At 41.8% G+C, this 16,529-nt stretch overlaps 2 protein-coding genes across 3 annotated transcripts; both read left to right on the top strand.

Moving 5' to 3' along the window:
* Nucleotides 1-827: 827 nt before the first annotated feature.
* LOC148065444 (uncharacterized) lies at nt 828-12,770 on the top strand. Of its 2 annotated transcripts, none has more exons than XM_087809540.1 (12): nt 828-961; nt 3,014-3,095; nt 3,235-3,351; nt 4,182-4,301; nt 4,533-4,643; nt 7,139-7,222; nt 7,289-7,378; nt 7,785-7,907; nt 7,976-8,056; nt 8,118-8,157; nt 8,228-8,282; nt 8,456-12,770. In XM_087809540.1, exons 2-12 carry the CDS (start codon nt 3,033-3,035, stop codon nt 9,174-9,176), a joined length of 1,605 nt encoding a protein of 534 aa, XP_087665666.1. In that variant the 5' UTR covers nt 828-961; nt 3,014-3,032; the 3' UTR covers nt 9,177-12,770. The 2 variants fall into 2 exon arrangements, with proteins under 2 accessions (XP_087665666.1, XP_087665665.1); XM_087809539.1 differs by having other exon boundaries at nt 7,973-8,056.
* A 1,260-nt stretch (nt 12,771-14,030) lies between these two features.
* On the top strand, nt 14,031-16,523 carry atf4b (activating transcription factor 4b). Its single transcript, XM_087808342.1, has 3 exons — nt 14,031-14,189; nt 14,822-15,265; nt 15,335-16,523. Exons 2-3 carry the CDS (start codon nt 14,929-14,931, stop codon nt 16,285-16,287), a joined length of 1,290 nt encoding a protein of 429 aa, XP_087664468.1. The 5' UTR covers nt 14,031-14,189; nt 14,822-14,928; the 3' UTR covers nt 16,288-16,523.
* The last annotated feature ends 6 nt before the right edge of the window (nt 16,524-16,529 follow it).

Below are 16,529 nucleotides of genomic sequence, written 5' to 3'. Positions count from 1 at the left end.
GATGGGTAAGATGAAGCCCACAACCTCCTGGTGATAGACTATGTGCATAAGAAGTGATAAAAAAATGACCACCTCATTGTACATAGCATTGGATAAAACCACTAGTAAAATCATATTTCCTCTTTGCATTGAAAACAGCTAACATGTTTAGCCACAGGCTAAATTCTATAATAGAGCACCAACAACCATTCATGCACACACTCACACCTACAGACGATTTATATTAATGATATGAAAATTAAGATCAGATCTTACATGAGAAATAAACAACTTAATGCATGATGTGCTTTATTCTCTCGCTGGTCTCACGTATCACAGCAGCAGACCAACTCTGTCTGATGGTTTGCTGAAGACAACCTGTCCTGTACGCTGGAAGCACTTTATGTAAAGTAAAATGGTGATTTTCAAAAGAAATAATTGAGTCTGTGTGTCTGTCTTCTGAGTCACAGCTGAACAGGAATGCCATGAGCAAGAATTATCTCACTCCACCTGCTGAGCGAGTTTTAGGAGAAATCCTGTCCCTGACAGACTCACGGATGAAGCTCTGAGGACAAGAACAACAAAGTGTTGACAGCACAAACAACAGCAGCAGATGAAACATATATATACACAGATGAAAGTTTGATTCATATTTGAGCACTTGAAATCAAAACTTTCTCCTCAGATATGACTCATTCATAGTGAAGCTGTGTTTATTTGGACTCTCATGTTTGTATACTTCTTCTCTAGCGACCCACCCACATATTTCCTCGCTCTCTTACGCTGCCGGAGATTACAAACACACCTTCTAGTCTATTGAGACGAGATGACAGTAAAATAACAAGGAGGGAGGAGTCGTCATCTTTGGCATCTAACCTTTTTCAGGACTCCTCACAAAGCCAGTTGCTTCTCAAAATGTTAGCTTGGAGTAATATTTGGAGATAAAAGAAAAGAAATTAACCCTGAAAACTGGAGCATGACGGTAAGAATCTTATTTTTTATAACATCTTTTCAAATAGATAATGAGTTACGACTCACACAAGGAGACAAAATGTTTTTAATTCCTGTTAACCTACATTTAATTAAAATTGATGATTTAAATATTTCGATGAAATAAGATGGGATTCTGAAATATTATTATTTTTTACTAATATTAGTAATAAATTAGATAAAACTATTAATAATTCTCACAATACTTTACATAAATTGATGTAGGGGACATTCACAAACAGGAAAATAGTATTACATATATACTGGACATACAGTATATTTAGAAAATATTAACAATTCAATACAAAACAATGAATAGAAAAAATATATATATATAAAAATAAACAAACAAACAAACGCTTCAGTGATCATGGAAAAGGAACAGTATGTTAATAATCACTCCCTGCTAACATTTCACATTTGAGTTTACAAGTTTACATTCCTTCTGTTGCTTGTTTTATTACTGCTTTATTGATCCTATTGTTTTAATATTTACATGTTTATCTTTAAAATCCGCTTTTTAAGATTTTTATTTAGGATTCTAGAGAATTGCGTAAATGTGAAAAACTAAATTATAAATAATGAATTATTATTTATTCATTGACAACTGCTTTATACCAGTCTGTTGCATGGCACACAGAGACAAATTGATCCCAGCAATTCAACAAAGAGCAAGAAACAAAACACTGTACAGTGAGCTGTACAGTGAGCAATGGCGAGGAAAAACTTCCTTTTAGAAGGCAGAAACCTCGAGCGGAACCCGACTCATTGTTGACGGCCTGCCGCTTTGACCGGCTGGGAGGAAGGATGGGGGGGTAGACAGATGGATAAGGAGAGGAGTGAGGGAGGATATAGTGAGAGAAAAGAGGAGAGTGTAGGAGGGTCCATGGGGGTGCTGGAGAGAACTCGGGATCTGATGACGTGGTGAAGATCCTGGATCAGCAGCAGCTCTGGAGGTGGATCCCTGGATCAGCAACAGCTCTGGAGGTGGATCCCTGGATCAGCAGCAGCTCTGGAGGTGGATCCCTGGGGCTCCGGGAGAGAAATAAAAAGGTGTGGGTTTGGGACAAATGTAGACAATGCACAGGTATACAGACTCCGGTGACGGGTGAAGATATATAGAGGGGAGGGGGGGGGGGGGGGGGTTGAAATAACCAGGCCAGAGGGCACATACCTAGCACAGCAGATCCAGACACAGTGGCCCAAGCCGCGGCAGGAACCCACGGGAGACCAGGACCCGGCAGGCGAGATAACCACCAGAGCCGACCCCAAACACCAGCGAGAAGGCGGACCACCACCGGGGGCGCGAGAGGGCGAGCACAGGCGAGGACGACCAAGGAAGCAGAGAGGGGGAGGCACCAGGCACAGGCACCGGGGCAGAGGGGCAGCCAGAAGAACCAGTCAGGGGATAGGGCCCCGGGGCCAGGCCGGGCGACGGAGGACCCCCAGATCGTCAGGCCGCCACCAATTCCATAGCAGGGGACCGAGTCAAGGAGATGGGGACCCACCACAGCAGCGGCGGTGGAACCCCCCCCAATACCCTATGGACAATTTGACAAAGTTCTCAATTAACCTCTTTATATTTTTGGACTACAAATTCCACACAGAAAGGTTGCCTCGGCCTGGAATCGAACCATCAACCTTCTGGCTGTGAGGCGACTGCCACTGTGCCACCGTGTTCCCTAATCATTTATTAATGTAAATAAATTGGGAAAAAACTTATAAAAACTGCTTACAATAAGTAGGTATGTAGGTAAACATTTATTATTTAATTTCAACTGAGAAAAAACTGCACTTTTCAATAAATAAAAATATAACGATGCACTTTACATTTTATATATATATATATATATATATATATATATATATATATTTGGTTGATGTATGAATATGAGGAATAATCTGATCCTAATCAGGCATATTTTCTCTTTATATGGATTATAATGCACATAATCAGATCCAGACAAGCGTTATATTGACAATATCTTAGTTATGGTTGTTGGATGACGTCATGATGGTCGCTCTGCTGATGTCCGTCCTGTAGAGACTACTGCAGCAGCAGGATGACGTCAGCTCTCGAGTCAGACTCTCTGGAAGCAGCCGCAGAGAAGGCCGATGAATCAGAGGTGAAATGACTGTGTTCCTTCCCTCATGTCACTCAGCTGCTCAACTGGCAGATTGTTCATTCAACACCCATTGATCTTCTCTTTAATAGGGAACATAGTTTGGAAACGCTCTTCAACTTGTTTTCTCCTTCTATATCAGCTTCCTCTCACAAACGGGTTGCAGACAGACGTGCTGGCCCGACCGGTGCCGAAGCCGCGGTCCAAGATCAAATCAACAAACAACAAGAGCAACACTGAGGAGAGCGGCGGGGCAGAGGTGAGAAGAAGATGTTGTCTGACGTAATTGATTTTCACATGATTGAACAATTATGAGTTGAAAACATGAAAACATGAAACATTTACCAATGTAGCCATGAACTCAATTGTGAGCAAGTTCTCCTGGTAATGGAATATATTTTTAAATGTGATTTATAAATTAAGAAAATAAAATGATCAACATGTATTTATGCACTAATATTCATTACCTTTTGACAACCTTATTGTAAGTAGCGTAAAATGATGGTCTGGTTATTTTTACAAAAACATTTTCTAAGCTGCTTGGGAAGCTAGCAAGTGCAGCAATCAGTTCAAAATGGGGGCTGGACCCAAGCTTATAGTGACACCCAGTGGAGGCAACCAACCTATAACACGGCACACATATAGACAAACAACCCACACCTTCAGACAAGTTATACTGATCAATTTGATTTAATTTAAGTTAAAAAATGACAAAAATAAATTTGAACTGTTACATACTATATATTACGGTGAGGTACGCTTAAGCTTAAGGAAAAACGTTTAGCTACCAAAATAGCAAATAAGTAAAAGCATGCGCCTGCTTAAGACCTTGGACAATGGATACCTCAGCACAGGATGAACACAACGCTAATGGACCCTAAGACTCTAAACTCTGTTTGTTACTGGTGAAGGTATGTTAATAAAAAAAATAAAAAAAAGAGCTCATGTTTGGTAGAATGACTTTGTAGTGCAGTGGTCAGTACCATAACTGTCGTGAACTGTGATTAAACTCATGATCAGTGAAAAATATGACCAGCATTAATGATTGATGATTGACAGGTGGATGGATTAACAATATTTTCCCGGCAGAGTTCAGTTGAGGTCAACAAGATTACTCCGCCGGCTCGTCCTCCTCTTCCATCAACTATCTATGTGCCTTCTGGTCGACCTGCAGTCGACACCGATGGCAACTCTGAGCTGAGTGTGAAGGTCTGACAAGTGTTCTACTGCTTTTAAGTTTCACGTTTAATGTACTGTCAATTACTGTGCTACACTTTTAATTTGAAAATCCCAGTCTGTAGTCTCATATTCTAGATTGATTTAGACTTTAAGTTCCTGCTAAGTCCTTCCTTCCTATTTCAAGTCCTGAAGTTGAAAACATTATGTGAACCTGCTTTAGTTTCACTTTTTCTTGACTTTAAAGAAGGTTGTTTCTTCTAGCCTCAGAGAGGAAGCGCTGAAGGAAGACCTTCTCCACTTTCTTCACGACCAGAGCGGCCTCCTCTTCCCTCCATCTATTATGACCGATACTGTTCTCTACGCAAAGAAACAGTGAGTGTCAACTGTCAATCTATGGCAGGCTAAGTGAATGTTAATAATAAATATAAAAGTCTGTCCTGAGCCTAATAAAAGAGCTAGCTTTAGAACGGAGTCAATACATTGTAAAAAAAAGTGCAGTCATCTGATTGACGCCAGCAAAAGTATGTTTGTCTGTAATTATAGAAGAAGTAAACTATTATAAAGAAAAACCCATCAGGTTGCATTCCAACAATGTCTGTCATGTCATTTCCCAAAATTGTCAGTCACAATTCCTTCAAATCTTCAACTTCTTCAACTGCCAATAATAATAATAATAATAATAATAATATTTGATAATAATGATTTATAAGGCCTCAATATAGTGTCCTGACCTGATCTTATTTTCTGCATGCTTGTCACACTTGTGATGTTTCAGATCATTAATGTAATTTACATATTAGTCAGAGACAACAAGGTCAAAACAAACTGCTGTTTTTAAATTAAGGTTTTTTATTATAAAGGGAAGAAAAAAAATCTAACCTACATGGCCCTGTTTGTAGAATAGATTCCCCCCTGTTAAGATATAACTTTGGTATACAGTGTCACAGTTCTCTGCCACACCCGGATCACTGCCAAACCTGTTCTTAATCAAGAAATCACTTAAAGTGATAGTTCACCCATAATTCAGTGTTTCTACTCTCCCTCAGGTCGACTAAGGGATCGTTAACACTAAAAAAAGGAACGGATAATCCCAACCCTTAGTCGACATGAGGATGAGTCCCTTTAAATAGGATCCTCCAGACGAAATCAAGTAGACTAGAAGATCCACAAACGCGAGACATCCTTCTGAGATCTACAGAAGTTCAGCACACATGAGAAAGATAGAAAGAGATCTATCTGAGTCTGAAAAAGGTTTTAAAGCCATTCCTAAAATGTTGTTATAATCCACAAAGTGGTTGGTCAACCAAAATAATAATAATAATAATAATAATAATAATAATGTCTACTTATATAGCGCCTTTCTAGACCAGGGTCATAAAGCGCTTTGATGACCCCAAGAGCGCAACAAAGACTTATCCAAGGGGTGGCAAAAGTCCCCACAGCAGGCCTCATTTCAGTTCAGTGTTCATGACTCAAGCATAAGTAAGACACATAATATAAGATAAGATAAGATGTCTTAACAAGAAAGAGCTGTCTCGTCTGCAGTTGATTCAGAACTCTGCAGCGAGAATTCTGACCCGCTCTAGTAGAAGAACTCACATTTCTCCGATCCTTAAAACTCTTCACTGGCTTCCAGTTTCTTTCAGGATCAACTTTAAAATTCTGGTTCTTACTTTCAGAGCTATTCATGGTCAGGCTCCTCCTTACATCACTGATCTGAGCCAGCCTTACACCCCAGCTCGGGCTCTGAGGTCTGTGGATCAGAATCTACTTATGGTTCCACGCACACGACTCAGGACCAGAGGAGAGAAATCTTTTCAGGCTGTTTCTCCTAAGCTTTGGAACGATCTTCCTCTCTCTTTGCGCTTGATGGAGTCTATGACTCCTTTAAGAAACGTCTTAAGACGTTTCTATTTGTTCAGGCTTTTCCTTGAATTTCTCGAACTCCTGTGTTGTTCTCAGTATTATCTTGATCTTTAAAGTATGTACTTTTTTGAGTATTGTTTTGATTGTTTAAGCGCTTTGTGACCCTGGTCTCGAAAAGCGCTATATAAATAAATATTACTTACTTACTTACTTACTTACACAACTGTGCCAGAAAACGTGATGATCCCCAAGACCTTTGGTTTGACAAGACAAGGTGTGTGTCACATTACATCTAACATCAAACAGAGCTCCGCAAGTAACCATCAAACAAACACTAAATATGGAGGCTGAAGTGTGACGAGGGTCTGGGCTGAGTTGCTGCTTCAAGACTTGCCATGAGAATTGGAATTTTACTAACTACCAAAAAATCCTGAAGAAGAATGTCTGTTTGTGACCTCAAACTGAAAGGAACTTGGGACCATTATCCATAACACACCAAAAAGTCCACCTCTGAATGTCTGAAGAAAGTGTTAATGAAGGCTTTAAAGAGGCCTTGTCAATCCTGACCTGAGACATATTGAGATGCGTTGGCATGACCTTAAAACTGTGGCTCAAATTTTGCTAATGCGTGGAAAGAAGAGACTTGCAAGTTATTGCTAACCCTTGATTGTTTATTGTTATTGCTAAGGGTTGCCAAACCAGTTATTAGGCTTAGAGGAAAATCAGCATTTTCCACATGGCCATGTAGGTCTGGATTTCTTTCTACCTCTACCTTTAAAATCATTAATTTAAATAGCATTTTGTGTTGACTTTTGTTTGTTTGGAAACATTTAAGTGTAACAAAAAGGCAAAACAAAAAAAATGGGGAAACCACCTTTAACACCACTGTAGATACAAAGATAAGGACACATAATTTAGGAAATATGAACAAGACATACCAACATTTAAATTGTGAAATATGAGGAATATCTGGTGATCAGGTAATTGTTGTTTTGGCTCAGAAAGATGCTGAAGACGTTCAGAGGGAAGACGACCCGTCATCCCTACAGCAACAAGACAGCGTCTGCAATGCAACTGAAGACACAGTGAGTGACAACACATGCAAGAATGTATCACTCGGTTAGTGCTTTACTACTTCCTACGACTTCAAGGGACAAGATTCTGACATACCCGAAGTTCCACCTCGACTACCTCTCCAGAGCTTGTACCCATGCTCCGAGTATGACCCGTCGCTCTCACAGGTGAGCAGATTATCTTTCGAATTTTGAAAGCAACACTTTTGAGTCTCAGCCATATGACAAGTAAACTTTAAATAATTGAACCATAGTTTAATTTTATGCATTTCTTTTCATTTTTTTTGCCTTGTGGTCACACTCACGCACTTTGAAAGACACTCTGAGAAGACACTCTGAGAAGAGAGTCAGTACCCAATCAGGGACCAAGAGTCTGCAGTTTTGACTTCACCGCCAAAAAACCCAACAAAAAAAACTTCACAGCTCCCCTGTCTTCTGTTGCTAGATACATTCCTGACACACATCATTAATTGTTGATACATTAATATGTAACATATGGTTGACGTCTGTTTAAAATCATAGAAAAACCACATGTCACATACATCTAAAAAAACCCATTTACTTTCTCCCCTAGAACCGTCCGCCTCCTCCTTCGTTCACGCCTCCTTCTCCTCCGTCAGAAGTTGCTGAGTCCATCTACAGTGAAATAGAGTTTCCTCCGTATCTGACCGTTCTGCCAGAGGACGAACCAAACATAGTGAGCAACAAAACAACACACACACCGCAACATCTTTAACATGCTTGTATTTCCCGACAAACAAGCAGGTTCCCAGCAGGACAGTATCTCAAACCGAGTCAAACGGCAGAGGAGCACCAAGGCGTCAGCACACGTCAAAGGAGTCAGAGGTATCAACTCTAGGATGCTAAACCCTTGTTGCTGTGTATGACAAATAGCTTGTTTCGACAGGAGATCTTTGTGATGCTGAGATGGTTGAAAAAAGCTTCCAGTAAGTAAAGGGGCTATGAGAGGTGCAGACATTATGAAGCAAACATGATGGAAATAATGTGTTTCGACAGAGCTGGACTACATGGCTCCGTCAGTGTACGGCCTCAGCATAGAAGAAGAAATCAGGTAACACCTGTTTAGAGATCGAAACATTCCTTCACTTGTTGTCCTGGTCAAATGTGAGATAACTGGTTGTGTTGGTCCATTTCATTTGCCCTGCCACATAGTTTTGTTTTCATTCAAGTAATAGAGAATGAAGGTTTAATTTCTACATGAAAATGAGGATTTATGACCATCAGGACTTTCAATCTGAGAGCCAACAACGTGAAGCAGGCGCTCCGGCTCTTCAACCTCTTGATGATCAAGCGTAACGAAGTGCTGCGGGACTATATCTCACAGTTCAGCGACACTGCGACCGATCTGGACAAAGGTCAGAAGAAGAGCAAGACCCTCAACGTGGCCGGCGGCACCACAGGGGCCGTGGGGGGTGTCACAGCAGTGATCGGCATCGCCTTTGCTCCCATCACCTTTGGTGCTTCTCTGATAGCGACCGCCGTTGGCGCTGGTATGGTAGCGGCAGCAGGAGGGATGGGAGCCCACGCTGTCAACACCACCAAGAATGTGGTTTGCCGGGCAACAGTTGAGAAGTTAGTAGAGGACTACAAGGCCCACGTGGTGGACATGGAACACTGTCTGGAGTTCATCCTGGCTGGGATGAACGAGCTGCAAAGACACGACTTGGCCCGGTTACAAAGGGCTGGAGCCAAGAACGACGCTCTGAGGATCGCACAACTGTCCCAATCTGTGTTCAAGAACAACATGAAGATTGGAGGCAGGACATCGTCCGAGCGGTTGCTGCAGGCCTTCGCCAAGGAACTGGATTCGTACTTTAAGGATAAGGACCCGGAGAAGCTGAGGAAGTCAAAGAAGACCAAGTTTTCAGGCAGAGTTCACCTGTTAGCACAAAACCTTCAGGATGAATTAGATTATCTTAATCAAATGTGGGAAAGGTTTTGTTGATTTGTGTATGTATTTGTGTGGAAGAAAATGATTATACATCCCATTATATTTGACTACTTCTCATATTTGATCTCATTTGATGTCTCTTACTATATACCGAAGTGGACCACAGAACAGTACTGGCAAACATGAACTCACTATAAATGTCAATGTAAACGAAGAGAAAAACTCAGAATAGGGGCAGTCGTGAGAAAAAAAACCTCAAAACGCAGAAACCTCAAGTAGAACCAGACTTGGTGTGAACGCTTACACAGGCTAGGAGGTAGAGAAAGGCCGTGAGATGGAGAGAGAAGGTGAAGGAAGAGAGACTTGAGAGAGATGTACTGAAAAGTGGATTTAGTTTGTATTTAATTTAATTGGGTTAAAAACTGCATCAGCTCAGCATGTGAACAGAACATCTGATGTCGGCTTGTTGTCACAGACCAGTGAAGCATATCTGTAGTGAAAAGGCCACACTACTTAAGTAAGTTAATTAAATTAAGAAATTAAAACAGTATTATAAAACCCCAATAACAAGAAACATGTATTTATTCATTTTCCGACACTTATTCTCTTATGGGGTCGCTGGGGCTGGAGCCTATTGCAGTTTACACAATTCAATTCAATTTTATTTAAAGTAACTTATCATAACAAAGTTATCTCAAGACACTTAACAGTTTAAGTTAGACTATAGTGGAGAAAGGAAAAACAGATCCAACGACTCAATAATGAGTAAAGCACATTGTAGCCTACGCGAGGAAAAACGTCCATTTAGAAGGCAGAAACCTCGAGCAGAACCAGACTCATTGTTGTCAGCCTTTTGCTGTGACCGGCTGGGAGGAAGGATGGGGACTAATCAGATGGACGGAGAGAAGAGTGAAGAAGGATACAATGAGAGAAAAGAGGAGAGTATAGAAGAGTCCATGTAGGTGCTGGAGAGAACTCTGGATCCGATGACGCGGTGGAGATCCTGGATCAGCAGCAGCTCTGAAGGTGGAGCCCTGGGTGTGGGATTTAACTGCACAGGTGATGAATGTAATGCAGAAAAGAACGGATATACAGTGTCTAAAACTCCTCTAACGATCTAAGCCTATAGCAGCTTAAGAAAAACAAAAAGGGAAGATTCAGGCAGAGCCCGAGTCAGTCCTTATTATAGGCTTTGTCGAAAAGTAAGGTTTTAAGATTGTTAAAACATAGAGAGAGTGTCTGCCCTCAGGACTGAAGCCGGTATTTTATTCCACAGCAGAGGCGCTTGAAAACTAAAGGGCCTAGCTCCAAATCTACAGTACATTTAGAGATTTGTGGTATAACTCATAGATCAGAGTTTAGGCATCGTAAGGTCCTAGAGGGTTGATCAATTTGGATTAGATCTTTAATGTATGTTGGTGCTATGCCATGTTAAGCTTTATAGGTTAAGAGAAGGATTTAAAATTGGATTCTAAATTATACTGGAAGCCGATGTAAATAGGACAGCACAGGAGAAATGTGTTCGCGCCTCTTAGTCTTAGTCAGGACAAGAGCTGCAGAGTTCTGAATGAGCTGAAGAGTTCTGAGAGACTTTTTAGAACATCCTGACAGAAGAGGGTTACAATAGTCCAGCCTGGAGGTAACATAAGGATGGATGAGTTTCTCAGCAGCATCCGAAGGAAGGAAGTGCCTCATTTTTTTTAAATGTTACGAGGTGGAAGTAGGCGGTCCATTAGATCTGTTTTATGTGTGAGTTAAATGATAAGTTCTCGTCAAAGCAGACACCCAGATTCTTTACAGTGGTGCTAGCAGCAGGAGCAAGTCCATTCTGGAAAGCTAGATCATTAGTTAAAGATTGTCTGAGATGTTGGGGACCAACTATTAGAACCATTGTTTTGCCTGAGTTCAGTAAAAGCAAGTTTTTGGTCCTCCAGGACTTGATATCTGTAATACAGGACTGTAGCTGTGTTAGCTGGTTTCTTTCATCTGGCTTCATTGACAAGAAGAGTTGGGTGTCATCAGCATATAAATAGTGAATAGGATTGGACCAAGAACAGAACCTTGTGGGACACCATAGCTGACCTAAGTATGTGTCGATGAGAGGTGGTTGACATTTACATAGTGCATTCTATCTGACAAGTAGTATTTAAACCAGTTTAGAGCAGTTCCACATATGTCTATATGGTTTTCTAATCTCTGTAGAAGAATTTGGTGGTCAACAGGGTGAAATTCAGCATTGAGATGCGACTGGTCCTCAAACATCTTAGGCCACAAGTCCAGCACGCACAAGACCCCCTGCAGTTTGCCTACCGGCCAGCAGGTGGTGTGGAAGATGCCATCCTTCAACTCCTGCATCGGACCTACTCCCACCTGGATAAAGGAAGCGGTTCAGTGAGGATCCTGTTCCTGGACTTTTCTAGTGCCTTCAACACTATCCAGCCCACTCTGCTCCAGAACAAATTGACACAGATGCATGTGGACCCTGGTCTGGTCTCCTGGATTACGGATTATCTTACTGATAGACCACAGTATGTCAGGCTGAAGGACATCACGTCTGACACTGTGGTGTGCAGTACAGGAGCACCTCAGGGGACAGTACTGGCACCTCTTCTCTTCACCATCAACACTTCAGACTTCTGCTACAACTCAGAGCTGAGTCTCGTCCAGAAGTATGCTGGCGACACTGCCATTGTTGGATGCATCAGGGACAACAGCGAAGACGAGTATAGGAGTCTGATACGTGACTTTGTGGACTGGAGTGAGAGGAACCACTTGCAGTTGAACACCTCAAAGACCAAGGAGCTGGTCTTGGACTTTGTGAGGTCCAAGACAAAGCCACGTCCAGTGTCCATCAGAGGCGACGAGCTGGAGATAGTTGATAACTATAAGTACCTCGCTGTGTGGCTGGACAGTAAACTGGACTGGTCCTGCAACACAGACCATGTATAAGAAAGTTCAGAGTAGACTGTACTTTCTGAGGAGGCTTCGATCTGCAGGAAACTCCTCTGCATGTTCTACCAGTCTGTGGCCAGTGTCCTGTTCTATGCTGTGGTGTGTTGGGGTGGAAATGTGTCCAAGAGGAGTGTCAACAGGTTGGACAGATTGATCATAAAGGCTGGCTCTGTGGTTGGCATGAAGCTGGACTCACTTGTGACAGTTGCTGAGAGGAGATTACTGGACAAACTACTGTCCATCATTGATGATGACAGTCATCGTCTGAACACTGTCATCAGTGAGCAGAGAAGCCGAATGAGTGCACAAATGCTCCTTCCCAGGTGCAAAACAAATAGACTCAAGGACTCATTCATTCCTCGGGCTATTAAATTGTACAATTCTGAGTTCGGGGGCAGGAGTGGAGTAAAAGTATCATGATGTTCTGTTCTATGTTAGTCTTTGTATCCTTTGTCTTGTTTATTCTTCTTTGATTTATGATTGTATCATCTTGTTCTTTCTCTTTATTTCTCTTTGTTCTTGTTCTTATTTTATTTTGTTTATTTTTTATGAAAAATTGCTGTATTTGCTGTGGCTATTGGAAAAAAAAACAATTTCCCGATGGAGACCTCCTGAGGGATCAATAAAGTTCTACCTTACCTTACCTTAGATCTAAGAACAAGAACTGAAACATGGCCCTGATCAGAGGCCATTAACAGGTCGTTACCAACTTTTACCAGGGCGGTCTCTGTGCTGTGGTGTTCCCTAAAACTAGACTGAAACAACTCAAATTGATCATTGTCCTAGAGATAATCACAGAGCTGACTCGTGATCAGCTCTGCTGAGTCAGGTTGCAACCTGACTCCAAAGGTACCACTCAACTATTCACGCACACACTTAAACCTACAGAAAATTTCACCAAGTTCCCAATCAAACACTGTATGTTTTTGGACTGTGGGAGGAAACAGAAGTAAACCCACACAACACGGGTAGAACATACAAACTCCACACAGAAAGGTCACAAGTGTTCTATCCTATTTTTATTTTTAATCTTATGTTACTTTTTTTTTTAATTACCGTTTTAAGAAACATTTTAGCCTTTCTTGTTTCTTAAATTACATTAAACAGAATCATTTTACATTTTTCATGACACAAAATGTTTTACTTGTACATCCATCATGACAAAATACAATAGAAGACTGACGGAAACAGTAGTTACAATATGCAGTTGAAAACTGGTAACATGACACTTAAAGGGAAACGGTTAGGAGAGTTGGGTTTTCACATTAGTTTATACTGGTCGATCTGGTTCTTTAGTTTTCAACTTAACTAGACAGGGATGACTAACTTCTGGGCTTAATTAAAATAATAAAGGTACTTAGGTATCATTGGAAAGGCTTTAATAATTGAAGTAGCTATCATTGCCTCTGAGGGTAACCCTAGCTACCTCACTTCACTTGGAATTGAATCAGTCTGAAGCTAAAACTGTAACTTAAAAGCCTAGAAAAAGTAAAATAATTAAAAAATAACGCCTTATAAAAATGTTTTTATAAGCGCTGCTATATGTGTAAATAAGAACATTTTAAATGATGGGGTTAATTTTTATAACAATTATAAGGCGCTTTATAAATAACTGTTACTTATTTACTATTATTTTGTTTTTATTATTTTTAATTTTATTATTATTTAGTAAGTTTTATTAATAACTGTTACTGTCAATAAAGTTTTACCTTACCTTACCTTACTTACTTACTTAATTACTTTACTGGATCGATTTTCGTTCGTTTCAGCGGTTATTACCTTTATTACCAAACCTTTATTGAAAAGCAAGTTACACTCTGTTGTGGACTATTTTTGTGACAGCAGTAGACTTTGAAAAGCATAATAAAGTCACCCTGGCGGAGTGATATGGCGCGTACTGCGGAAGGACACTTCCCGCTGTTAGATGAACCAATATATAGGCGTGACTGTGTTGCCTGCGCCATTTTCCCGCTGAAGGAACAACACAGAGCTGTCAACGTCACCAGGCTTCGCTCCTTTTTTGCCAAAATGGCAGTGTAACGTGTGCCGCGAGCCAGACAACAACCCAGTGCATCCAACCAGTGCACTGAATTACTTTTAATTCAGCAAAATGTCGTAAGTATTTTTTTGTTTTTCTTCGTTGACAGATGTCGGGCCTACTTTTTCCATGACAGCCGGTCTAGCCCTACGATTAATACTCGTTAATATTGTTTGTTTTTTACAAGTAAACGAGCTCTATACATGATATCATGTAGGTTTGCCAATCAACCCATTTTTTTTATTGTAAACCCGTTGTTGTAATGCAAGTCTGTTATTAAATGTTATGAAAACCGTTGCCAAACGTAAATGTTATGACTTGACTCGAATAATTATATATTTGATGTCGAACTTAAGGGTTCTATAAAACCTCGGTTGTCTGTTTAAGATGTTTTTGAGGTGTTGGCGTGGCGGCCAGCTTAGTTAAGCATCGGTTAAAATGGCGGCTGTGTGGGCCGACAGGAAGAATGTTGACGTCACCAGCGTAGGCGAACAGTATGACCTATTTTGGAAGCGTTGACGTCAGAGTCACAAGACTACCTTCTCTTCTGAACATGTGTTGTGCAGTGACAGTCCTGCTCAGACGGGGGCACTGTTGTTGATTTGAAATATTACATTAAATATGTTCAAATTCTATGTTTCACTTAATTGTTTTAACAAATAGCTTGTTGGTTTCAAATAATCACATGGTTTCTCAATGTCTCTTTCAGGTCCTTTTTGGAAACCCTCAGCACTGCTGCTTTCGACAGCAAAAAAGAGTTCTCCTACGCTCTCCTACCATCGATACACACCCCTTTTGTGACCAACAACAGCCACTATGACCACGATGATGACAAGCTCACAGTTTGGCCTGGAAGACATGGAGGACCTTCTCTTGGTGCCTTCCTCTCCCATGGCTGACCCTCTGGGTTCTCTACTGTTTCACCCTGACCTGGAAGAACACACTAAAAGAGGAGGAGGAACAACCTCTGTGGAGGGGGTCACGTCCCCCCTCACCTCTTCATCTCTGTCTTCTTCCTCTTCCCCTCCACCTTTCTATTCCCCCCCTCAATCACCATCGATCGCCCTCAATGGGGGTAAGGCCAGTTTTGACCCCAGCACACTCTCGTTTCCCTGGTCTGAACATCCCCAGATGTCCACAGAGGTCACTGAAGGTAAATTGTTTTCACCGTAAAGGCTTGTGGAAGAGTGTACTCATAGATCTCTGTGCTCTCTGTTCCCAGGTGATGTGTATGGCGACCTGGATTGGATGACGGAGAAGATGGACCTGAGTGAGTTCGACCTGGACTCTCTGATCGGCACCTGTGGTCCTACCGACGTGTCCGCCAGCGCTCATGACGACCTCCTGGCCTCCCTAGATTGCTCCATGGAGTTTGATGCCCTCTCTGTACCAGCCGACCCCCATGTTTCTCCTGGCGTTCCTTTTATGGGCTCTCCTGCCCTGTTGTCAGAGGAACCCACATCAGTTGTAGATCGGCAGGAGGTTCCATCCTCCCCCGAGTGTGTCCCAGAGCCAGAGGAGGAGTTGGAGATCAAATCAGAGCCGATTTCACCAGAACCCACCACCTTCCCAGTGAGCGCCCCCACCTCCCCATCATACACTCTTGATCTTGGTAGCGAGGTAGATGTGGCAGACAGCGAGGTAAAGCCGTTGGTTGTCACAGTAGCTCCTGAACCACAAAGATTTGTGCTTTCCCTCTCTCCAACTCGCATCCTCCTCGTGCTTGCTCCCAAAACTCACCTCACCATCCCCACTGCTGCGTTCACCACGACAGAGGTTGTCCACCATCAATGCCCAACCTCCCCTTCCCCCAGGTCCTCCAGAAGCAGACCTTACCCAGATCCCAGGGGTAACGCTAGTCCATCAACATCTACTGTCACAAGTGTTAACGATTCCTGTGTGAGCTCTGATGAAGAGGAGACCATGCCTCTGAAGGCGCCAAGAAACAAGAAGCTCAAGAAGATGGAGCAGAATAAAACTGCTGCCACACGCTACCGGCATAAGAAGAGGGTGGAACAGGAATCACTTACTACAGAGTACGCCGTGCTGCAGAAGAAGAACGTGGAGTTGAATGAGCGTGCAGAGTCCATGGCCCGGGAGATCGAGTACCTGAAAGAGCTGATGGAAGAGGTCCGGGCGACCAGGATGAGGAAAGGTCTTAGTGCTGACCTTTAGTTGCTATGATGTGGAGAGTGTTAATGAGACGTTTCTCTGTAGATGTAAATAAAAATAGTACGTTGTAGATACAAAGGTAAACGATTGTTTATTTTTTAAGTGTAAACATTGATAGATGTAGCATGCTCATATAGAGGTAGATCTTAAAAGTATTTTCAATCAGTATATCCATGTTGATGTTCCACTGCTGGATTACTCAAACATGATCAATAAAATCATTCATTACCATTATACAACCTGCC

The sequence above is a fragment of the Callionymus lyra genome, chromosome 15 (genome assembly GCF_982586985.1).
Source record: "Callionymus lyra chromosome 15, fCalLyr1.hap1.1, whole genome shotgun sequence".
In the NCBI taxonomy this organism is placed as follows: Eukaryota; Metazoa; Chordata; class Actinopteri; order Syngnathiformes; family Callionymidae; genus Callionymus; species Callionymus lyra.
The sequence above is the reverse complement of the archived record's forward strand: the minus strand, read 5'-3'. Positions and strand labels throughout refer to the sequence as shown.